This window comes from Geotrypetes seraphini, chromosome 2, assembly GCF_902459505.1.
Source record: "Geotrypetes seraphini chromosome 2, aGeoSer1.1, whole genome shotgun sequence".
NCBI lineage: Eukaryota > Metazoa > Chordata > Amphibia > Gymnophiona > Dermophiidae > Geotrypetes > Geotrypetes seraphini.
Window position 1 is genome coordinate 306,554,107 of NC_047085.1, and position 24,820 is coordinate 306,578,926.

Here is a 24,820-nt window from a genome sequence, read left to right on the forward strand (position 1 = left end):
TGGACATAAGGTAAATGGGGTTCCTGCTCCAGCTGATAGACACCAAAAAATCCCTGAAGGTCCCAGATAGTTTATGTTAAGGGGAGATGACTTCTGGGATTAAGGATCTTTCAATGGGTTGGGGGGGGGTGGTCCTTGGGGGAGAGGGGAGGGGGGTCAGAAGTCTGGAAGGAGATGTTGGGAAATGCCTTGGGGGGCGGGGTTATCCTGGGATAACATACCATCACATGATGTACCAGGGAGGGGAAGGTCCACCATTTTGGACTGGCAGGCCTGAAACAGGAGCCTGGAGCAGGCTTCCTGCTTCCAACCTTTCAGTTGGTATTGGGGGAAGCTTAGAGGTGCTGGTGGTTGAGCATCTGGTGGCAGGAGGGAGTGGGTGTCCCTCCTGCCATTTTTTTTGGTTCAGTGGGGGAGATAGTAGCTCAGGGGTACCTTGCACAGTTTGGGGGCATGGTGCGAGGGTGTTCTGCGTGGCAGGAGGGAGTGGGCATCCCTCTTGCCTATTTTGGGGGAAGTGGAGGGGATTGGTTCAGGGAGGAGTCAGTGGCACAGGGTATCCTGGACCGAGTGGGGGCATGGTGTGGGGGGTATTCAACCAGGCAGGAGGGAGTAGGCATCCCTCCTGCCATTTTCACTGCCATAGGAGGACGTTGGGGAGGGCCATCAGAATGGGGAGGGGACTTTTTTCTTTGTTTATTAATGGTGCAGAGTGTGCGTGTGTAACACAAGAAACCCTAACAGCAGTGACAGGAGTATGCTTCCCTTGTCCCTTCCGCGCAAATCATTTGCATACAAACTTGGTAGCACATCAATCGCTCGTCCAAAATCAGCCAGATAATCGGCCAACAACGATCCAATCGGTATTACTGATTATCTTTAGTGCATCCAGGCCTTAGTGTGAGCACACTTAACACCTTCTCAAGAGGAAGTGTTATGAACATCTACACTAATTACGAAAATACATGTAGGTCCCATTTTTGATGAAAAATTAACTTACCATGACCATGTTAGTCATGTTGTTAAAGCTACCTTTTTCAGACTTCGCCAAATTTGCTCAATATCTAAATTTTTATGTCCAAAATCGTTGAATATACTAATTCATTCAATGGTTATCTCCAAAATTGACTATTGCAATGCCTTATTTAAGGGAATGGCGCAAAAGGAAATTAGGCAGCTGCAGATCATCCAGAATGCTTCCATTAAACTTATTATGAAAGCAAAGAAGTTTGATCATGTAACCCCTTTACTTCATAAAGCTCATTGGCTTCCAGTGGCTCATCGTATTCTATATAAGTTATGTTTGCTTACTTTCAAATCTCTTACATTTAAAACCCCAGCTTTTATTTATAAAGCATTGATACCGTATAATTCATCTAGATTATTGAGATCAAGTGACCAACATTTATTGGTCATTCCCTCTCTCAAAATTTTCAATACACAACGGCAATCTATCTTTACTATTACGGCTCTTCAGACATGGAATTCACTTCCAATTTACTTAAGAGAGGAAAATAATTTGGAAAAATTTAAGAGCATATTCAAGAGTTTTCTTTTTAAAGATGCATTCAATATTTATTGAATTGCCTATTGCTCTTTTGTTTATTTTTAAACCTTTTAATAAGTTTTGTCTTTCCCTTCCCTGCTGTTTTTAACCCTTAATTGTTTACTCCTATATTAATTAGATTGTATTTCTTTCCTTGCCTTTCCTAGTGTCTCATTATGCTTGAATAAGTGGTTTTTATCATGTTTAAGACTTAGTTCCTTTTTTAGTTACGTTTGTTCCCTTTAACTTTGTATTTTTACTGACTTGTACATCGCTTAGAATTTGGAATAGGCGATTAATCAAATTATATAATAAACTTGATAAACTTGATCAAAATTGAGATATCCTGGTTAGAATGTGCTGACTTCAAGTGGCATTTTAGGACAAGATCTATTGCACAGCAGGAGAAGAATACGTACCCCACAAGGTGAACAATATAAGAAAATAGTGGGAACAAACAAAGAAAAAAGGAGCCAAGGAGTCCTGGTTCCAGACAGAATCACTTGTATGATAGCAAAAAAATTTTGAAAAAAATAATTGAGTCTAACGTAACTCCCCAAAACTTTATTAGCTTACACAAACTGTGTTTTGACAAAATTGCCAGCATCAGGAATCCCAGAGTCTGATGGTATGTGTCAAATGACATAAACAAGAGATCATAAACTAATGAAGATATTCTAATAAAACTGTGTATCTGTAACACACACCAAACTTATGTCATTTGTTGGAGAGGATCTTCAGGATAAATGCTGAGCCAATAAAAAGGTAAATATATTTGGAATGGAGGCATATAAAAAGGCCCAGATTCTGTAAACTGTGTACCGATTGTAGGCAGCTATAGGCGTCCTACAGCTGTCTAACCAGCCAATCGGGATGCATATTTTTGTTTGTTTGTTTGTTTTTATTTAAAAAAAAAAAAAAAAAAGCTTCCCAGGCAGGCTGCCTACATTGGAGGCACCTCCGGGAGCATAGGAAGGCCCACAAGTCCACCTAAGCTCACCTAAAGCTAGGTGTAGCCCAAAATGATAGGTCTGACTATGTCCCTGCTAACAAGGATGCATAAAACAGATCTAATCTGACCATCAGAAGTGCAGGAAAGTTGTAAGTCAAGTTAATGTCAAAGGCTCAAGAAAGCAGTCACAGAAAAATACTCCTTTTGAGCAATAAAGTAGAAAATGAAAGGAAGACAGAATAGGAGACAGCCACATTCTTTAAATGCATCCATCAAACCTACTGGAGATACTGCACACTGAAACTCCTTGTAAGGTTAGATGGTAACATATCTTAACCAAGTGCAGGGTAACGCCAACAGAAAGGAAGATTTATTCTGTACAAATAGCTCTGTTAACATCAAGAAATAAAGTACTTACTGCATTGAAATTTGGAAAAAGATTTACTGCTGCTGCAGTGTCCAAAGAAAAAGGAAGGAATGGTTTGAGATCCAGAGGTTGCGGCAATGCTGCTAACTGAGGACGCACCAGGGCTGGAAGAGCAGGGCTCTGGCAGGTACCACCTGTAAGGAAAAGAGAAATACAAGTTTGGCACAACAAGTAGTCATTTACATAGGTGATACATTTAGATTGCCTTGTCGATCATTGGGAAAAACTACAGCACTGCGATGATCACCATTCTTTTCAAAATTAGGCAGCATTTTAATATCATAAGCTTAGCACTTCTATTTGTTAAGCATATCCATGTTATATGTTTTAAAGCAGACCATGCTTTTGGCTTCAAATAACCTTATTACACCTTTGCCAAATATAAATCATGTCTGCATCCTTTCAAACATGTACATGGCTTATCACAAAAGAGGGTAATGAAATATCAGCAGTAACTATGAACTGGCCCACTTTCCAAAAGAACTAACTAATTAAATATTTGTCTCTGCCCGTTACCTTTTCTTTAATTGATATGCTCCCATCCTGCCTATAAATGTGGTGAGCTGGCAGCTTAAGTGAAAACCAAAAAGAACACTGTGAAGTGACGATGTTCCTGAAATGGCCTTTATTAAAAATGTCAAAGTTCCAAAAGTACACATCTCCCTCATTATTCGCGGGGGATAGGGGCAGAGCCAGATCGCGAATAGGGAAATACTGCGAATGTCTGGCTCTGACCCACCCCCGCTTCCCTTCTGCCTTCCCCCGGCATCCCGGCCTTACCTGGTGGTCTAGCGGACTTTCGGGGAAGGAGCGATCTTCTTACGCTCCTGCCCCATGCAGATTGCCAATAGAAAATGGCTGCCGTGAGTTCCTGTAGTCTCTCAAGACTATGGCAGGAGCTCACGGCAGCCATTTCGTATTGGCGATCTACATAGGGCAGGAGCGTAGGAAGATCGCTCCTGCCCCGAAAGCCCACTAGACCACCAGGTAAGGCCAGGATGCTGGGGGGAAGGCAAAAATATGGCTTTGTTTTTTTTCCCTCCCCCCAAAAAATTTGTGATTATGTGAAATCGCAAGTGCAGAAACCACTAATGGGGAGGGGGAAGTGTACAATAAGGCAATCCACATAAAAATAAAATGATCCACATAAAAAACCTAAAGGACCTAGTTTGATGAAAGCGTAGGACTCAACACAGTCTGCGTTTCGACAAGATAGTCTTCAGGGGTCCCTGAAAGTCCTATGGTAGTAGATACGTGGAAAAGCTGATATAATAATAATAATTTTTATTTTTATATACCACCTAAGCCATAATAGTTTGAACAAGAAATACTGGACAAGCAGTAGAAAGATACACATCATACGAAATACAATATTAAAATAAGAATAAAAATGAGTTAAAAAATTAAACAATAAACCTTCAAATTATAAATTGATCAAATATCTGGGTTTTTACTAATTTTCTAAAAGTAAGATAAGAAGGCACATGCAAAAAGATGTTACCCAACCAGTCATTCATTTTGCCAGCTTGAAAAGCAAGGGTTCTATAAAAAAATCTTTTATACCTACAAGCTTTTACTGTTGGAAAAGTGAACAGATGAATTCGACGTGTGGATCTGTTAGAACAGTCTAAAGAAAAATGCAAAACCAGATAGGCAGGTGCCATATCAAATAGTGATTTAAAACAGATACAAATAAATTTAAATAAAACTCTTGCCTCAATTGGCAACCAATGCAATTTTTAAAAATAAGGACTAATATGTTCCCATTTTTTCATATCAAAAATCAGTCGAACTGCTGAGTTTTGAACAACTCGAAGTCTATTAAAGGTTATGTGGAGACTCGTAAGAAAAACGCTGCGAGTCTCCACATATCAGCTTTTCCACGTATCTACTACCATAGGACTTTCAGGGACCCCTGAAGAAGACTATCTTGTCGAAACGCAGACTGTGTTGGGTCCTACGCTTTCATCGAACTAGGTCCTCTAGGTTTTTTATGTGGATCATTTTATTGTTATGTGGATTGCCTTATTGTACTTTTGGAACTTTGACATTTTTAATAAAGTCCATTTCAGGAACATCGTCACAGTGTTCTTTTTGTTTCTCTTGGATTTTTTCTCTGTGGATATCCTGAGGTCAATTTTCTTTGTTTTTGGCTTAAATGAGAAAGCACACCCTTGGAAAATTCATAGATCAATTACTGCAATGTTTTTATGGGGGGTGGGGTGTCAATTAATCTTTGTTTAAGACTGTTATTGTAATGTGAGGGGGAAGGGGATCAATTAGTCTTTGTTTAAGACTGTTATTGTCATGTGTGTGTGTGTGGGGGGAAATCATGTCTTTTATATATTTGTCCTTTCTGCACATGTGAAGTCCTGTTTCACAATGAACATATAGATCAGAATTCAGATGTCTAGGTCAGAGCATGTTCAGTCCCCAGTGGTCGGGTCATGAGAATGAGAGGGTGTTTGGGGGTTTTTTTGGTTTGTAGGGCTATCCAGGAGGGTAGGAGCTAATGGGGAGAGTTGGGGACTTTGGTGGTTTACAAGAGAGCATTCTTTGGTAGTTAAAAAAAAAAAATGCCAAGAAGAATGCACATGCATTTGCTGGCATGTGCAGCCATTGTATAAATCTGCACTTTGGTGTTATTAAAGAGCATTTATTGCAATACTTGGACATCTGGATTAATACATCTAGGGTTTTATCATTTAATAACAAGACTCCTGAGGCAGGCCCTCTTGGGCTGAAACACAATTGTGTCGCGTCTGTTATAAAATAAAAGGATTGCGCACCATCTGGTCTCCTCCGTTGTTTTTTCGTGCCCCTCACTGCTGTGAAGGCAGTTTCTCTTGTTTATCTTCTGAACATTCGGTATTTTAGCACTTACACGTGTTATATGAGCTGTTTTGCAAACCTATATGTTAATGCTGTTCATTAACAGGTCACAATCTTATGTTCAGCACACAATAGAAACAAGAAATATAAAAGCAAAACAATCCCAATTTACAAAAACTGTAAAATAAGCAAAAATAAATTAAAAGGCTTGATACATTTCTAATAGTCCTCAAATTTTACATTCGCTGTCAAGATATTCCATTATGTAGGTGTTGCATAAGTAAATACATGTGCACAAGTCTCAGATTTATACGAAGTGTTCGTACTGAAAGAATCACCAACACTTAATTTTCTGATCACAGAGTCCATCCATGTATGGTAGGTGCACACTCATTAGAAAACTTTCTGAAAATACACTGCAGCAAGTCCATTAAGCATATTGAAAGTCAAAATTGAAATCTTAAATTTCAAATTCTCTACAATAGATAATCAATAAAGCCGCATTAGGTGCAAAATAATATGATCATGCCACAAATTATTTCCCCCCTCCCTTTTACAAAACCGCAGAAGCATTTTTTAACGCAGGCCGGTGTGCTGAATACTCTGCGCTGCTCCCAACACTTATAGAGTTCTTATGAGCATCGGAAGCAATGCAGAGCATTCAGCGTGCCGGCAGGCACTAAAAAACGCTTCCGGGGAGGAGGGGGGGTTAAATTAGCTGCTGCATTTTGCATACACGGAATACTTTTTAAATATGTATGTGGCACAACAAAAACATCACAGTACACTAATTAAGAAAAGATAGCATGTTTACTGCACCACCCCACAACAGTCCTCATTACTCAAAAATGATTTCACACCATGTAACAAACTTACATGGCAGAACTCACCCTTTAAAACCTGCTAAATATGACGCTTCATTAACAATACGGGTTCTACAATGCCAGAGGGATCATTAATCAATAATTAATCTACCTCAGTAGGAAAGAAAAGAGTTTTCAAAAAATTTCAGTGTAATATAATCTTTTGATAGAACTGTTCCTTTTTAAAGATATAATTCACAATGCTACATGTACAAAATTCTATAAGCATGTTTACAGTTTAGGCATGGGTACAAGTGCTAATGTGCGAAAAAGGATATAAAATTGGTGAAAGATTGGAAAGAGAGGCATGTGGAAAATGACTTTTCAAAAAGGTCTGTGCATCATCTATTCTACGACAGAGAAAGTAGCACATAATAGCTGCCATACTGGGACAGACTGAAAGTCCACAAGTCCAGTATCCTGTTTCCAATGGTGGCCAACCCAGGTCACAAGTACCTAGCTAAATCACAAGGAGTAAAAAATATTTTATGCTGCTTATCTTAGGAATAAGCAGTGCATTTTCCCAAGCCATCTCAATAATGGCCTATGAAGTTGTATCTTAGGAAATTATCCAAACCCTTTTAAAACGCTGCTAAACAAACCGATTTCACCACATTCTCCAGCAATGAATTCCAGAGTTTAATTGCACGTTGAGTGAAGAAAATGTTTCTCTGGTTTGTTTTAAATCTACTACTTAGTAACTTCATTGCATGCCCCCTTGTCCTAGTATTTTTGGAAACAGTAAACAAGTGATTCACATCTACCCTTTCCACTCCACTCAATATTTTCTAGACCTCTATCATATCACCCCTGTTTCTTCTCCAAGCTGAAGAGTCCTTGCCACTTTAGCCTTTTCTCATAGGGAAGTTGTCCCATCCCTTTTATCATTTTCGTTGCCCTTCTCTATACCTTATCTAATTCCGCTATATCACCAGAACTGTACACATTATTTGAGGATACTGTGATTTGCACAGAATTCAACAGTAAGGTTGATTACCACAAGTCTGAGAGGCCTTCAGTGGCTTCTGGTTGTTTGGAGAATAAAATTTAAGAACCATTAGGTTTATTTTCAAAACTGTAAAAGAGTAAGGTCCTAATTTATCTCACAAATATTTTTGCAAACTCCAGCACTGCTCAGTCTATATCAGGGCTGCCCAAGTCCGGTCCTCGAAATCTACTGGCAGGCCAGGTTTTCAGGATATCCACAATGAACATGCATGAGAGAGATTTGCCTGCACTACCTTCTTGGTATGCAAATCTCTCTTTCATGCATGTTCATTGTGGATATCCTGAAAACCTGGCCTGCCAGTAGATTTCGAGGACCGGACTTGGGCAGCCCTGGTCTATATGGTCTTTTGGGAAAGCACTGTTAGCACCTTCTCTCAGACAGATATCCATAATTAAGACCTGCATGCTGCTTTGATGCTGTGGAATGCCTACGTGAGCAAACAGTATCTGTCATCTAGAAAGCAAGTTGTCCTCTTCTCCCATGCCTTTAAATCTGACACTTGTTTTCATATGTTAGGTGTTTTGTTTGTCTTAATAAAAACTGCATTTTATGTTCATGTCTGATCTGCTTAGAACACATTTCTTGGCCTGACAGAACAGATAAATACTGATAGATTCAAGAGTGTTGGAAGGAAACTAATAATGCCAGATGCTGGCACAAACCCTTGTTTTGACCACAGGAGCTAATGCTGTTAGCAGCTGTTTTATCTACACCTCGTGCATTGGTGCGAGTGCCGAATATTAGGGATGCTCACTGAAGTAATCAGTGGGCTGATAACATTGGCTGAGCCCACTGTTTGGCAGATTTATGGAAGAAGGGTGTGTGGGGCAGAATGGTCTGGACTAGGTTGCTGGGGGTGTTAGAGATGTTTGATTGTTGGGAAGTATAAGGTTGGAGGTTAGCTACTAAACCCCCCCTCCCCCTTCTATGAAGCTGCATTAGGGCTTTTTATCACTGGCCGCTGCAGTACAAACTCTATGGCTTCATAAAAGGGGGCCTATGGTAAGGTAGTTAGGAATTGATGGTGGTTGGGAGTGTTGCTGATTGGTAGGAATTGGGCAGGAGGCCATGAGGAGGAAAGAGTGTTTGTTTGTTTGTAGGGCTATCTAGGAGGATAGGAGCTAATGGGGAAAGTTAGGGACTTTGGGGTTTTATGAGGGAGCATTCTTTCGTAGTTTACTTTTGACCTCCCTTTCCACCCTTGTGGTTTTGTTGTTTGGGGGGGTGAGGAGGATAGAGATTTTATATTGGTTCTAGGTTGGGCCAATGGGGAGGGAATCATTTGCTCAAGGATGAAGTTTCATCTGTGGGAGGGTTTGGGGGGGGTAGAGAGATCGCAGCTGAGGTCGGAAATTGGGGGTCTTTTCAGGTGGCCAATAGTTTTGTGAGGGTGTAAGAGGTATGATTATGTTATATACAGTGTGCAACACCACCACGGATAGTTGTGAGGCCTGGCAACATTACGAGTCTTGCAGATGGGATGCTTGTTGGAAATGAACATGAATTTACTGGGATTTGGTGGGACAGAGCAGATAGGTTGTGACTGACTAGCTCAGGGGTAGGCAATTCCAGTCCTCGAGAGCCGGAGCTAGGTCAGGTTTTCAGGATATCCACAATAAATATGCATGAGATAGATTTGCATCTCAAGGAGGCAGTGCATGCAAATCCATCTCATACATTTTCATTGTGGATATCCTGAAAACCTGACCTGGCTCCAGCTCTCGAGGACAGGAATTGCCTACCCCTGGACTAGAAACATAGAAACATAGAAATTGACGGCAGAAAAGGGCTATAGCCCATCGAGTCTGCCCATACCAATGACCCTCTCCCTGATTCTTACTCTCCTAGAGATCCCACATGAATATCCCATTTTCTCTTGAAATCTAACACGCTGCTGGCCTCAATCACCCTCTGAGGCAGCTCGTTCCAATGATCTACCACCCTTTCAGTGAAGAAGTACTTCCTCGCATCACCCTGAAATTTCCCTCCCCTGATTTTCAGCGAGTGACCTCTGGTTACTGAGGGCCCTATAAGACTGAAGATATCATCTTTCACCTCTATACGCCCAGTAATATACTTAAAGGTCTCAATCATGTCCCCTCTCTCTCTTCGCTCCTCCAGTGAGTACATCCGCAGTTTTTTTAACCTTTCTTCATACGTGAGTTCCCTGAGCCCCAAAACCATCCTGGTAGCCATTCGCTGAACCGACTCAATTCTCAACACATCTTTTCGGTAGTGTGGTCTCCAGAATTGAACACAATACTCGAGATGAGGTCTCACCATGGATCTGTACAGCGGCATTATGACTTCAGGTTTTCTGCTGACAAAACCCCTACGGATACAGCCCATCATTTGTCTTGCCTTGGACGATGCCTTCTCTACTTGATTGGCAGCCTTCATATCGTCGCTAATGATCACTCCTAAATCACGTTCCACCGTGGTCCTGGACAAGGTTTCACCATTTAGTGTGTAAGTTCTGTGTGGATTTTTTTTGCCTAGGTGCATTACCTTACATTTTTTAGCATTGAAGCCCAGCTGCCAAGTTGATGACCACTGTTCAAGCTGTCTTAGGTCCTGCGTCATAAAGTCAGGCACACTGCTTTTGCCAACTATGTTGCATAGTTTGGCATCGTCGGCAAACAGTGATACTTTTCCTCTAAGTCCTTGGGTCAAATCTCCTATGAATAAATTGAATAGAATCGGCCCTAAGACGGAGCCCTGAGGTACTCCACTCATCACTGCTGACGTTTTGGAGGGGGTACCGTTTACCATCACCCTTTGAAGCCTACCATCTAGCCAATCCCTTACCCATGTTGTGAATGTATCCCCTAATCCCATCGATTTTAGTTTGTTCAACAGCCTGCGGTGTGGAACGCTATCAAAAGCTTTGCTGAAGTCCAAGTATATCACGTCAAGGGACTCACCGGCATTCAGATGATGGGAAAGGATGATGGGAAAGGAGAGTTGAGGTGGGGGCGCATAGGAAAAAGGGTCCTAATAGAATTTTCACTGTTGTTGAGTCCTTGCGGAAATAATTCAAGCTGCAGCCAAGTTTTTGCCACTATAATTGTAGGACTGTTATTTGATTGACTGATCAGGTTATGTGTATACATTTGCAGTAGTGCAAGTGCCGAATGTTATGCCATTTTGTTTTTTCTAATAGTCTCTACCATTTACCCTAGTACCGTCAGACTCACTGGTCTATAATTTCTCAGATCATCTCTGGAACCCTTTAAAAAATCAGCATTACATTGGTCACCCTCCAATCTTCTGGTACCATGCTAGATTTTAAAGATAAATTACACTCTGCAAGTTCATTTTTCAATGCTATCAGACCTGTCTTTTACAAGATTAGGGGTGAATCAGCTTCTTGGTATTCAGCTTTTAGAGGTCTAAATTATCACAATTAAAAAATGCCCTCAGTATTGGTAAGCTAAAATAAAATATATTTATATCATTTGTACTACAAAACAGAATGTCATTAAGGGCCTCACTGAAATGCTGATTAGTTTATCTCACCAAGTAGTATCTTTCTAAGACAGAAGGCACTTCATTGCCAATGAACAGTTCTGTGGGAAAACTATGCACACAAAGTCCTGGCATGCCAATAAGCAACCAGCTCTTTTCAGCACACCAGTGTTCTTCCTCTTTGCTTTTTACCACAGGGCATAGCATAGATCTGCATATTGAAAGGCTGGAAGAATTCAATTTCAACCCTAATTTCTGGTTACTTTCCAAAACATCAGTTCACTATTAATTAAAGGCTGATTGTATCCTAGGAAACACTTAAAATATGTCAGGGTTCTAATCTGAGAAGCACGCAGCAGACTGTAAAAGCCTACTGATGAGTACCCAAGAAAAGGAAAATAAAAAAGTACATTGCAAAAGCACAAATATGATGGGATATTTCTGCACTCTAAAAATATATATATATATATGTCAAGTATTTTCTTTGAGCTAATTCTATGAGTGAAATTGCATCTCAATACACAGTCAGATTCACATGAGAATATTTCATAGACATAAGATGATGTAGAAAATTTTAATTAGGTTTTCATATTGCAAAGATGCAATAAATCTGCCCACATTTGGCAAGAGAAACTCATAGAAGTGCACATTAACTTCTAAGCAAAGACTAACACAACAATATTTAGGGGTCCTTTTATCAAGCCACGCTAGCGGGGTTAGCGCGTCGGACATTTCATCACGCGCTAAGCCCCGCGGCAGGCTAATAAACTAACGCCTGCTCAATGCAGGCATTAGCGGCTAGCGTGGCAGGCGGTTTAACGCACGGTATTACGTGCATTAAACCCCTACCGCAGCTTGATAAAAGGACCCCTAAGTCAACCATTTGATTCAGATGGTCAATTCTTATTCTCTTCTGCATTATGTAGCCAGAGCTACATGAAGGAAGCAGAATGGTGCCACACCACATATTGTCTTTATCATGAAACATACACAGTAATCCAGAACACATGGTTAACAAGGGAACAGTGAGCCAAGAGAGAAGCACCAGTTTGATTTGCCCATCCAAAGGCTGTAAAAGAGGCTGTTGAGAATGGCTAATTGTCAGTTATTTTAGATGCTGTCTTGCAATTGGAAAAGTAGATCTTGGGAAGCCGAAGTGTAGCACTGAAGCCAGCAAGTAACCTTAAATATCATTTACTTTGGAAAGCAGTGAATTGTTGTGTATGCCCCTGAGTTGACCACTGACCCATGACTGCATGCATAGTGAGAAATCCCCCTGTGATATTTTAAGGCAGGGTACAGGAGTGGGTTGCCATTGCCTTCTCCCTGTCCAATTAGAGAATGACACGGTGACAGAATTCATCACTGTTCCCATCCCCATGGATAACCACGGGAAACCATCCCCATGTCATTCTTTAAGGAGAGAGGGACAAATCAGAGTATGAATGGGCACAGCCACTAACCCTCAAGTCTTGCATTGAAGAATGCTGGTGTAGAAGGTCTGAGGCTAAGATAGACACTAAAGAAAGACAGCCTCTGGTATCCAGAGCAGATATTGTGATGTCATAATGCCTCATTCTACCAATACCTAAGAGCCAACCTCATCAGTGATGTCACAATGGGTTCATCATCCTATAGTTGGCTCACATAAGAATCAGAGTATGAATGGACACAGCCACTGACCCTCAAGCCTTGCATTGAAGAATGCTAGTGTAGAAGGACTGAGGTTGAGATAGACATTAAAGAATGACATGGGATGGTTTCCTGCGGTTATCTGTGGGGACAGGAATGGTGATGGATTCTGTCACCGTGTCATTCTCTAATTAGACTGGACTGTTGAATATCTGGTGTGACCTCCATGGCATTGTCTGATAGTGCCGGGATGGTCCATGAGCAGAGTCAAGGAGGAGCTGGCAGTCATATAATCACTGGTGCTATCCAGTGCCAGTGTCTGCACTGCTAACTGAACGAGTAGGACCATACAAAAAGGAAGTCCTATTTGAGTGAAAGTATTGAATATTGTATAGCACCCACATAATTTCTGGGTGCATGGCTGGTGCCTGGACACGGCCTTCATTGGATACCTGGGTCAGGTTTAGGCTGTGACAGTTAGAGACCACTGCGGACTGAATATTACACAGTCAAATTCTGTATAACTTTATTTTGTATTTTTTCCACATAGAACAATATCCATTTAATATCTATATAAATACATTCTGCCATCTGGAGCGACATTGTACCTTGATCACATTTTTTCATCCATGCAGGCAATAATAAAATTATCTGCATAATGAGGCATTTGGGTCTGTCTAAGCTCAGGAATGTATTATTGACTTCATTCAAATATGCACAAGGCTCATTTTTGTCTTATGTTTTTTCAGGCATACAAAATCACTTTGATGCCATTGGTTGCTAAAAGAAAAGAAGCAGGTGAAAAACAGTGCATGATCAAGGAATGATAGCTGCAATAAATAAATAAAAACAAGATTTGAATTTTAAATCTTCTCTCCACAAATTTCCAATAATTATTCATCTCTTAATAGCTAATATTGATGAGCAGTGCGCGCTAAATGCCGAGCTGCCCATTGGAATGGAATTCAGCAGCACACCTTTGTAAAAGGATCCTGTTATGTGTGGGGTCCTCAGGAAAGGAAGGAACAGGTCTTGTTTTTTCCCAGTAAAAGCTCAAGTGGAGTTAAATTAAGGTAAAGTTGGAATGTTCCTTTCGCCAACGTAACTAAGGCCCTTTTTTCAATGGCGCGCTAAGTGTTTTAGCATGGATTTAACACACGCTAAATCAACGCACTAACCGCTAACGTGTTCATAGGATAACATGTTAGCGTTTAGCGCATGTTTAGCACACACTAATATTTAGCGTACGCTAAAAAGCTTAGCGTACCTTTGTAAAAGAGGGGGTAAGTAAATGCAACTAGTTGCTGCTATCTAAATAAGTGTCCACATAACATAAGACAGAAATAGTGTACGGGGATTCGTTATCCGAATAGTGGCTGAATATTGTCATTAGGATAATCCAAACTGCACAGAGAGAAACTAAAGTTCACTCAAAAAAAAAAACCACAAAACACCACCTCATAAACATAAACAAATATAGAGAGCAAACTCATGCAATATAACCAATGATTTCATAAGACCTCATACACCCAGGGTCTTACTGGGGTGGTGCATTCATCATCGATCTTGTTTTCTTTGCATATTAAGTTGTAATTTTAGGCTGTCATATCAACAATTGTGTGTATTGAGGTATATAAGAAGAGCACTTAACTTGGGCTAATCTCTAATGGAGTTCCTTCCTTAATTTATCTATATTTTATTGTACACCGCTTTGATCTGTAATTTGCTTAATAATAATAATAATAACAGTTTATATACTGCAGGACCGTGAAGTTCTATGTGATTTACAATGGTTAAAAGATGTTACAAATTAATTAGAATTACAAGGTTAGAAGCTAGTTATTAACATCTAGAGATCAGTTATTGTGGAGTAGGATTGTACAGGTTAGTTGCCTAAATACATCAGGAACAGGTATGTTTTTAGGTGTTTCCTAAATTCCCCAGATCTTTGCCCCATAATGCCGCTTGATGTAAGAGAAGATGTTGATGGTGTTTTTTAAATTTACATCCTTTAACCGGTAGGGAAACAAAATTTGAGTGTGAGCTTCTCTTATGTCTGTTGTTTGAGAAAGAGAAGAGGTCATTTATATATTTAGGGGCTAAACCGAATAGTGCCTTAAAGCAAAAGCATCCGAACTTAAACTTCACGCGTGCCTCCATCGGTAGCCAATGTAGAAGTCGGTAGGAAGGTGTTATACGATCAAACTTCTTCAACCCAAAAATTAGCTTGACTGCCGCATTTTGCACCAATTGTAATCCCCGCATATTCTTCTGGGAAATTACCAGGTAGGTGATATTGCAATAATCTAGTTGACTCAGTATAAGGGATTGTACTAGGATTCTAAATGTTGAAACATCAAAATTTGCTCTAATGGACCGAAGCTTCCAGAGAGTAAAAAAACCCTTTCTAACTAAGGAGTCCACCTGGTCTTTCATGGTTAGACTCTGGTCCAATGTTACACCCAATATCTTCATAGTGGGTTGGATGGGATAACTACATTTATTGATGCACAGTGATGTTTTAGTGTCAAGTGGGTGTGGCGAAGCTAGAAAAATTTTTGTTTTTTCTGAATTAAGCTTCAGTTTGAATTCAGTCATCCATTGCTCCGAGTTTAGTACTTCTGTTGCCATAGGAGTGACTTCCGAGAGAGAGGTAGTGAATGAGATAATGATTGTAAAGTCGTCTGCATAACTAAATAATTTTATCCCCAGCTGGGTTAGTTGTGCACCTAATGACGACATGTAGACATTGAAAAGCAGTGGGGATAATGGTAGCCCTTGCGGTACACCAGATGGATTGCTCCAGGTATCAGAGAGATCGTAATTAAAACGTACTTGATATGTGCGGGACATAAGGAAACCTCGAAACCAGTCTTAACACTTTTTCTCTGATACCAATTGCATCTAAGCATTGTAACAGTTTCCAATGGTCCACTAAGCCAAAGGCAGAGCTCATATCAAATTGCATGACCAGGGCATTAAGGCCCTTACTAAACAGGAACCGTAAATTATCCAAGATAGCTGCAATTACTGTCTCAGTGCTGAACAAAGGTCTGAAGCCAGATTGAGTTTCATGTAAAAGGGAGAACTGATCAAGGTATTCCATCAATTGGGCATGTACTAATCCTTCCATGATTTTTACAATAAAAGGGATGGATGCTGTTGGTCTGTATTTGGTTACTAATGCTGATGATTCTTTACAATTCTTTGGAATTGGGGTTATTATGATATGAACATTATTAGTGAAGAATTTTCCATTTTTTAAGTTATCAGTTAAATAATTCAGCAAAGATAGTTTAAAGTCTAATGGAGCTGCTTTCATAATTTCTGGGGGACATGGGTCCAAAACACAGTACGATTTAGAGTACTTGTTATATAATTTGATATAATTATTCCATTCTAAATCTTGAAAGGAACTCCAAATCATGTCCACTGGTATTTCAGTTCCTTGTATGTTAGTTATTTGATGTTCATATATGTCATTTGTTGAACAGTTATTTTTTAGGTTTTTAATTTTTGAATCAAAATGCTGTGCTAAATTGTTTGCTGAGGGTAGTTTATTATTATGCATGAATTGAGTATAGCGTGTGGTGTCAAATAAATTCGTAACCAAGTTGAACATCTCTTTTGTATTGATTGCATTTGAACTAGTATTAGATAAGTTGATTTTGGCTGAGTAAAAAGTTTTACGTTTTTCTTTTATCAGTTGTTTGTAGATTTTTATGTTGGATCTTCAGTTGTTCCGGTCTGACAAGTTTCCTATTTTTTTTCCAAATTCTTTCCAATTGTTTTACTAATTGTTTCATTTTTAGAAGTTCGGTGTCAAACCATTTGTTATATTTATTTGAGCAGGTTTTGCTATTTGGTTTAGGGGCAATTTTATCTAAAATGGATGTGCTAGTTTTCATCCAGTGGTCCCAAAAATCAACCCCTTCCCCTATCTCCGCTTGTAGTTCATATTGTTCATAAAAGCCTTAAAGGACCTAGTCTGTTAGAGACACGGTCCGCATTTTGAAAAAAAAAGTCTTCTTCAGGGGTCCCTGGGGGTCCTATAATGGTGAATACGTGGGAAAGCTAATATGTGATGAGCCGGAAGTGGGACCCCTGAAGAAGACTTTTTGTCGAAACGCGGACCGTGTTGGGTCCTGCGTCCCTAGCAGACTAGGTCCTTTAAGGCTTTTATGTGGATTACTTTACTTTTATGTGGATGATTTTAGTGTACCTTTGGAACTTTGACATTTTCAAATAAAATCAATTAAGAAACATCGTCATTACACAGTTTCTTTTGATTTCTTCTTGATTTTCTTTGTGGATATTTTGGGGTCATTTTTTTGGTTTTTGCAAGTCACTTAACACCCCATTGCCCCAGGTATATTAGTGAGATTGTGAGCCCACCAGGACAAAGAAGGAGAAATACTTCAGTATCTGAATGTAAACTGCTTAGGCTATAAGCAGTATATAAATACTAAATAAACTGGCAAACTTAGGAAGTCATTCAGAAAGTATTTCACTGCTCTTAATAGAAACTCTGAGCTCAGAGCACACTGAAGCATTATTGGAAAGAGAATAATAATAAACATTCAAAGATATTGAATCAAGATTTTAAAAATAATGTTCACACTTAAGGCACAGTAGAAAATGTTTTGTCTTAGAAATCCGTTTCTTTAGTTAAAGATTAGAAACAGCAGTATCTCTGGCACAGCAATGGTTTAACTGTTCCAATAGAATATCCACTTGAATTTGTTTATAGGTAATTCAATTTAACAAATGTTTTCTTTAATTGAATTATGATACATTTAAACAATCCTTTCCAATCAGGTGGCGGGAACTATATTATGGTCTGTAGCACAAGGCTAAGAAAAGAAGACCTGGTTAACTAAGATGAGTGCTGAGGTAGCCCATGAGGGCACAGAGTTATAGTGGGAGAACTTAAGGGACCCAGAGCTCACCCTGGCTACTGCCAATCTAACATCTGTTTCTCCACAAACCATTCTCCCTCAGGCCCAGCCAGCATCCCCTTCTACTCCTCATCCCCATTTCTGTATCCTTCCACCATCAAGCCTAGCCAACATCTCCTTCTCTCACACACACCTTCAAGCCCAGTCAGCATCTCCTGGTCTTTCCCCTCCCAAGTTCCTGCCCACTCTCAGGCCCAGTCACCATTCCATTCTTCTCCTCCCCAACCACCTACCTTCCCTTAAGCTCAGTCAAAATCTCTTCTCCCTTAAACATCCTTTTCTCCACTCTTCCACCCTCTGACCCAGTCAGCATCTACTTCTCTTCCTTTCACGTCTCTTATGCCCAACCACCATCTTCTTCTGTCCTCCCACCTGCCCTCTAGCACAGTGGCCATGTACCCCCCCCCCACAAGATACACTTTCTTTCTTCCCCATTATCAGTCAAAGTCAGCCAAAATCCCTTCTTTTTACCTCTAATGCTCCTCAAGTTTCTCTATCCCCACCATTACCAACCATGGAGCCTACTTACAGACTACTGGGTGTGCTCAACTAAATTACCCTCTGGTGGTACTGGTGTCTCTCTCTCCAGATTGCCTGTGTGAGTTGCTCTGCTCCCCTCAGTTTTTGCTTTGATCCCACAAGTATAAATGCCTCCATTGAAACTGGGCATTGAGGTCTTCCCAGTTCCTTCCCCTGTGCTGCTACTACTGCTAGTCTGAACACAATGATGCATTAGCCATAAAACTGTGCTGCCTGTCTGCTTCTGTCTCTGCATTATACCACAGAGCAAATAAAATCAGCCCACAGGCAAGTCTCACCACATACACTAATGTAGCCCCTGGCCTCCTAAAGTACCCTGTGGCTAGTTATGTACACAGGAAGCAGGCCAGAAGGATTCTATCAGGTAAAGGAGAGTAAAAAAGACAAATAGAAATTCCCCCTTTACCAGTATATTCAGGGTTATGGGTCACTGATCCCCTGAGCTATATGAACAGAAGTAGCCAGCTGCTTAGATAAATTCTCTGTCAGCTCCCACAAAACTATTAACCAGATAGAAACAAACTGTTTCTCCCTACTCCCTTCCCCTTCTGATTCCTCTTTAAAGTTTATCAACCTGAAAAACTGACTCTTTCAAAAGAGCCAAGAGTATCTCTCTGTCCATGGCAGTGGGAGGAGTCCACACAGTGTGCATGATAACTTCATTGTTGTCATGACATCAGAGGCCTGCCTGCTGAATCTCTGCACTTAGATTAAGTGAACACAGAAACAGATTTAGGAAACATAGGAATCCCTCCTCCTCATACTAGCCTTCTTTTCCAGTGGCTGCCTGTGATGAGTTAATTTCCTGTTTCCATTGTTTGAGGAGGAGTCCTGGTCCAAGGGATGGGGGGGTAGAACTGGGTTCTGGGAGAGAAGTTACAGACAGTGTCACCTGATCCATGCACCATTGACTCTTAGGAGATCTTGGCTTAACTTTATAGCTTGGAGGAGCTTGGAGTCCAGACTGTAGAAGTAGAATGAGGTGGACTATGGGTTCAGACCAAGGCAGACAGGTTAGCAACAGCTACTGAAGAAAGTGCACAGATGATGGATGAATATTTATAGGTGCAACAGCCCACACCAGGTTCTGACACTCTGACTCACCCTGCTAAGCTCTGGTGCATCTAGGTAGACACTGTATGCACTGATTCAAAATTATGCTACCTTAGGCAAGTGTCTTGTTCACTTAGTGCTAGGGCTGTTCATTAAGAGGGCTACCCTAGTACTAGATGGATGGATAACTAGGCCAGTAGAGAAGGGGATGGGGAAAATCCCTCGACATCGTATATTTGGACTTCAGTAAGGCTTTTGATAGTTTCCAACACTGTAGGTTATTGAACAAGATGAACACGATGGGCCTAGGAGAAACACTGACTGCATGGGTAGAAGACTGGCTTAGCGGAAGACTTCAGAGGGTGATGGTAAATGGTATTCCCTCAAAAACATCGGAAGTGACCAGTGGAGTGCCGCAGGGCTCAGTCTTGGGCCCAATACTATTTAATATCTTTGTAAGGGATCTGACTCAGGGACTTTGAGGCAAAATTATTCGCTGATGATGCAAAACTATGCAACGTTGTGGGCAGCGCAGCAGAACCCGACAGCGCTATCGTGCACGACACTATAGAGCAGGTCCTACTTTTACTGGAACAATGGTCCAATACTTGGCAACTGAATTTTAATGCCAAAAAATGTAAGGTAATGCACCTTGGTAGCGGTAATCCATGCAGAACATACATACTGAATAGTGAAAACCTAACAAGAACTGTAGCAGAACGGGACTTGGGAGTAATCATCCGGGAAGATATGAAAGCTGCCAATCAGGTAGAGAAAGCTTCAGCAAAGGCTAGACAAATGCTAGGTTGCATCAGAAGGAGCTTTATTAGCCGAAAGTCTGAAGTTATACTGCCATTATACAGATCCATGGTGAGACCTCACCTGGAGTACTGTGTTCAGTTTTGGAGGCCACATTATTAAAAGGATGTGAAGAGAATAGAGTCGATTCAGCGAATGGCCACCAGGATGGTCTCAGGACTTAAAGATCTCCTATATGAAAAACGTTTGAGCAGGCTGCACTTATATTCTCTCGAAGAGCGCAGAGAAAGGGGGGACATGATAAAAACATTCAAACATATCACGGGTCGCATTGAGGTGGAGGAAGAAATCTTTTTTCTTACGGGTCCCACGGTGACAAGAGGGCATCCGCTAAAACTCAGGGCGGGAAGATTTCATGGGGATACCAGGAAATACTTCTTCACCGAAAGGGTAATTGATCGATGGAATAGTCTTCCACTTCAGGTAATCGAGGCCAGTACCACGTTCGACTTCAAGGGACGATGGGACAGACAGGTGGGGTCGCTCCAGGAGAATGCTTAAAAGATGGATTCTCGAGGGAGGGAGGGTTCTTGAGTGGGCAGACTTGTTGGGCCGCCGGCCCTTTTCTGCCGTCATACTCTATGTTTCTATATTAGCTTTGTATTTCTTATTGGAGAATAGGGGGGTCTGTTTTCAAGGGAAGGTTCCAGGGATGTCTTCTGAGGATGAGGTAAATCTTTAGAGGTATGGAATCTTGCTAGGTAAAGAGAGTCTGCATGTCATTTCATGCATCATCAATTAATTTAAGATGCCCAAGAGCATAAGGCTGTGTTCTTATGGACTCTGGGGAGGAAAAATAATGTCAGTTCAAAGCTGCATTATTTTCCTATACATAATACAGCTTCTGAAGTTCAGCACAGGCTGCATTATTTGATTTTCATAAAAATAAGATCCTAAACATACAATACAATCTTTATTTATATATCACCAATACCTCAAGGAAGTTCACAGCGGTTTACAAAAAACAAATGAGTTAATACAAAAATTGTGAATTGGTTTTCCTACAATTATAACATCTTAAGTACAAATTCCTCAAAAAGATAGATCTTCAGATCTTTTTTAAAACTCTTAAAGTTACTTTGCTGAATAATCTGAATAGGCAGAGTTTTCCTTAGTTTAGCCGCTTGATAAACCCAGGTTGAATGATAAATTCTGGTATATGTTATATTTTTAATTTCAGGAAAACGGAAAGGATGGTTTTGCCTTAAATTGAAAGCTGTCCCAGTGGAGAACTTAAAAAGTCATGGTATATAATCTGGAGTGTCCCCAAAGGGAGTTTTAAACAATATACAATAAAATTTATAATAGATCCTAGCTTCAACTGGTAACCAGCTTGCTTGCCCTGGATCAGCAGCATGGAATGTTGCTATTCTTTAGGTTTTGGCCAGGTACTAGGGACCTGGATTGGCTACCATGAGAACGGGCTACTGGACTTGATGGACCATTGGGCTGACCCAGTAAGGCTATGCTTATGTTCCTGTAGATAAGGTGTGATCCTACCATGATTTTTCAATTGGAAAATTAACCTCATTATTAATTATATAGCATGCATGTTATGGTAAAATAATGCAAAGCTCAGGGAACATGCAGGCTGCAGGTGAAGGAGCACTTCCACTGATGGGGTTTGGAGTCCCCCTCCAGCTCAGATTTGTAAGGGCCAAGGGGAAGTGTGTGGAGGAGTGTGTGGCACAGTGGTTGGATCTACAGCCTCAGCACCCTGGGGTTGTGGGTTCAAACCCCGCGCTGCTCCTTGTGACCCTGGGCAAGTCACTCAGTCCTCCATAGCCCCAGGTACATTAGCTAGATTGTGAGCCCACCGGGACAGAGAGGGAAAATGCTTGAGTACCTGATTGTAAAACCGCTTAGATAACCTTGATAGGTGGTATATAAAATCCTAATAAACTTGAAACTTGAAACTTGAAGGAAAAGAGCAGCAGTAGGGCACAAAGGCAGCAGCTCAACCAGTGAGCCTCAAAGATATGCCTAACATACAGTAGTCTGCGAGTTACAAATGTAAGTGGCAATACTGCTCATGCTCCAATCCTTTAGAATGCCCCTCTTCCATGTACTCGCCATGCTACTTAAGTTCACCCTTGCAATTTAGTTCCTTTTACTTATTCATGCACATCTTCATTTACCTGCAAAAGTGTTGATTTCCTGTATATTTGTGTGCAAGTGGCAAGTACTTATAGGCACCAGTTCTAGAATTGCCCGTACTATGCATGAAAAAGAGGGATTATGGTCATTCAAGATGTGCCTTATTTACTGTGCTTTTATCTCCTCCCAAGCTTTTTCTTGTTCATACAGCCATTTACTCCCTGTCAATTGTACAATTGCCTTCTCACTCCTCAAGGCATTTTTTTTTTTTCATTTCCCACAATGCATTCATCCATATTGAATTGCTGCATTTTTCTCAAATGTAGAACATCAAACTTTGCTGCCAATAAGCTTTACCAATCTGCTTCCCAATGCAAGTGATTATTATACAAGTAAGATATAGAAACATGGGCTGAGTGAGTGAATTAATGTCTAGGAAAGGATAAAGAATATAGCAGTAATAACTGCTAAAAGCCATAGCAATTAGTGTTACTACTTATAAGTTTCAAACTTGTGAGATTTCAACCATTTTTCTGTGTGCCCTATCAATGGATTAAACAATGTTTCCTTTGATTGCAAGTCCACTTACCCTGGATGAGTTTTAATTGGTTCTATCAATTCCATTCATCATGAAATGTCTGTTGCATAAGACAGTATGGTTTTTATCAAACTCTGTTCTTTAAAGTCAATAGCCATCCTTTTGTCTCTTTGGATGCATGTTAAATGATTTATTTCCTTTAACAATCTAATTATTTTATCTTGATCTCCTTAACATTAGCATTCACATTTCCGTCACCTACAACTGAAAGCTAATCACCATCAATCAATAATCACACAACTCAATTTTATTGAAATAAATATTTGTCCGCAGCTTTATTATCTATCTGAATATTATCTCCACTTACAATACAATCCGTGTCCAAAACCAACAAACCCTCAGGGAGCTATTCGGTGTCGAAACTAGCTCCCGTTAAATCTTTAACCTATAACATTCCCCCAAACATGATCCACGGTCTCACAAGGCCATGCTTCCCCTCACAGCGGTGTCACCTATGGAGTGTTACATTTATTTATTTAACTGCTCATCTCCAAGATCCAACTGGGCCAAACCCCATTTTCTGCCCCGCCCAAAGCTGCAACCCCCCTCCCCCCAACCCCATAAGCTCAATCAAACCCACTCAAGTCCACTTATAACCTATGACCCACCCCCCAACACTGACACAAAACATAACACCAGCACACATGGGAGGGAGGGAGGAATAATTTTTTCCTGAAGAGACTACTCTACTCTTGCCCTTTCCTGACAGAACTCACTCCAACCTGTCACAACATCTAGCCAATCCCGTGACTGCTCAACCCCCATCACTTTAGAAACCTCCTTTCTTTCTTACAAGTTGTCTATTAACCCTTTTTTACCTCCTCTTATAAACTAGTCAATCCTTATTCTACAGACCCTTGACATCACCTCATATATTCCCCTCACCCTCTGCCCCCCATCCATCTTACTCACACCACCATCCGATAAATATTACCAGCAGATGACATCAGCTTAGCTAATGTTATATTACATCAAATGAATATGGTGTTCGTCTTTAATTTAATCTGTATGGAAAGACTTTGAAAGCTGATGCTGGCCTGAACATTTGGAAGTATGATTATTGCCCTATACTTTTCTTTCCTCATCTTTCCTCCAACTCCTTCTCTCCTCGTTATTCTCTTTTCCTCCTCCTCTCTTCTTTTTCTTCTCTTCCGTCTCTTTCTTTCCTTATGCTTTGTGCAACATTTTCAGTCAAAACATTCCTATTAAGGCTTTAGTTAGTGCATTCATTTTTGTGTGTGCTATACGAAGGGGTGCTGAAATTCTGAGTGTTATTTTGCCACTGTAGTTGAAAAGAGTGTTATCTTATTTTGTTAAGTGACAATTTGCAGAAATGGAATTCTCTGTTTTGACATCGTTTCAGATCATTGATTGAACCACATCCACATCATTCTCTTCTTGGTTGGGCTGAGAACTTTTCAGCACCCCCTCATACTAGTTTAGTATATTGTATAATAATTATTGGTAAACTTTGATGAATTAGCTCCTTAACTGGCTCTCCATAGGTTAAAATAGGAAATATATGGGTAAATAGCCTAAATAATGTTCATATATGCATTCTACCACCTTAAAAGAAGAAATTCAGGAAGATAAATTCCTTGTGCATGGTTGAAAAACTATTGAGGTCCTCTTATTATGGCACGCTAACTGATTTAGCGCGCACTAAAGATTAGCGTGTGCTAAATGCTAAGGAATCTATTATATTCTATGGGTGCCTTAGCATTAAGCATGCACTAATCTTTAGCACACCTTAATAAAAGGACCCCATGTATATACAATTAAATTATAAAACGTAACAGGTCAATATTCAAATGCATTTTTTAATTTCACCTTTAGTTCAAGTTTTACATTTTTACAATAATCCCAAACGTTTCAAAGAAATCTCAAGTATTATGAGGGTGGTTGGAAAGGTTTGGTTAAAAAGCAAGTAAAAAAAAAAAAAAAAAAAAAAGGCAAGTTAAACAATGTAGTCTCCGTCAAGGCACTTAGTCCAGCGAGTTTCCCGTTTTTCGTAAGCTATTTTTCC

The 24,820-nt window shown here is 40.4% G+C and overlaps 1 protein-coding gene across 9 annotated transcripts in view; it reads right to left on the minus strand.

Moving 5' to 3' along the window:
* Positions 1-24,820, minus strand: part of ZNF385D (zinc finger protein 385D) — a 684,415-nt gene that overhangs the window by 521,355 nt on the left and 138,240 nt on the right. For all 9 annotated transcript variants that reach the window (XM_033929937.1, XM_033929944.1, XM_033929934.1 and 6 more), the window contains exon 2: positions 2,917-3,059. In XM_033929937.1, coding sequence (XP_033785828.1) covers positions 2,917-3,059 — 143 coding nt within the window. The remainder of the gene's footprint in view (positions 1-2,916; positions 3,060-24,820) is intronic.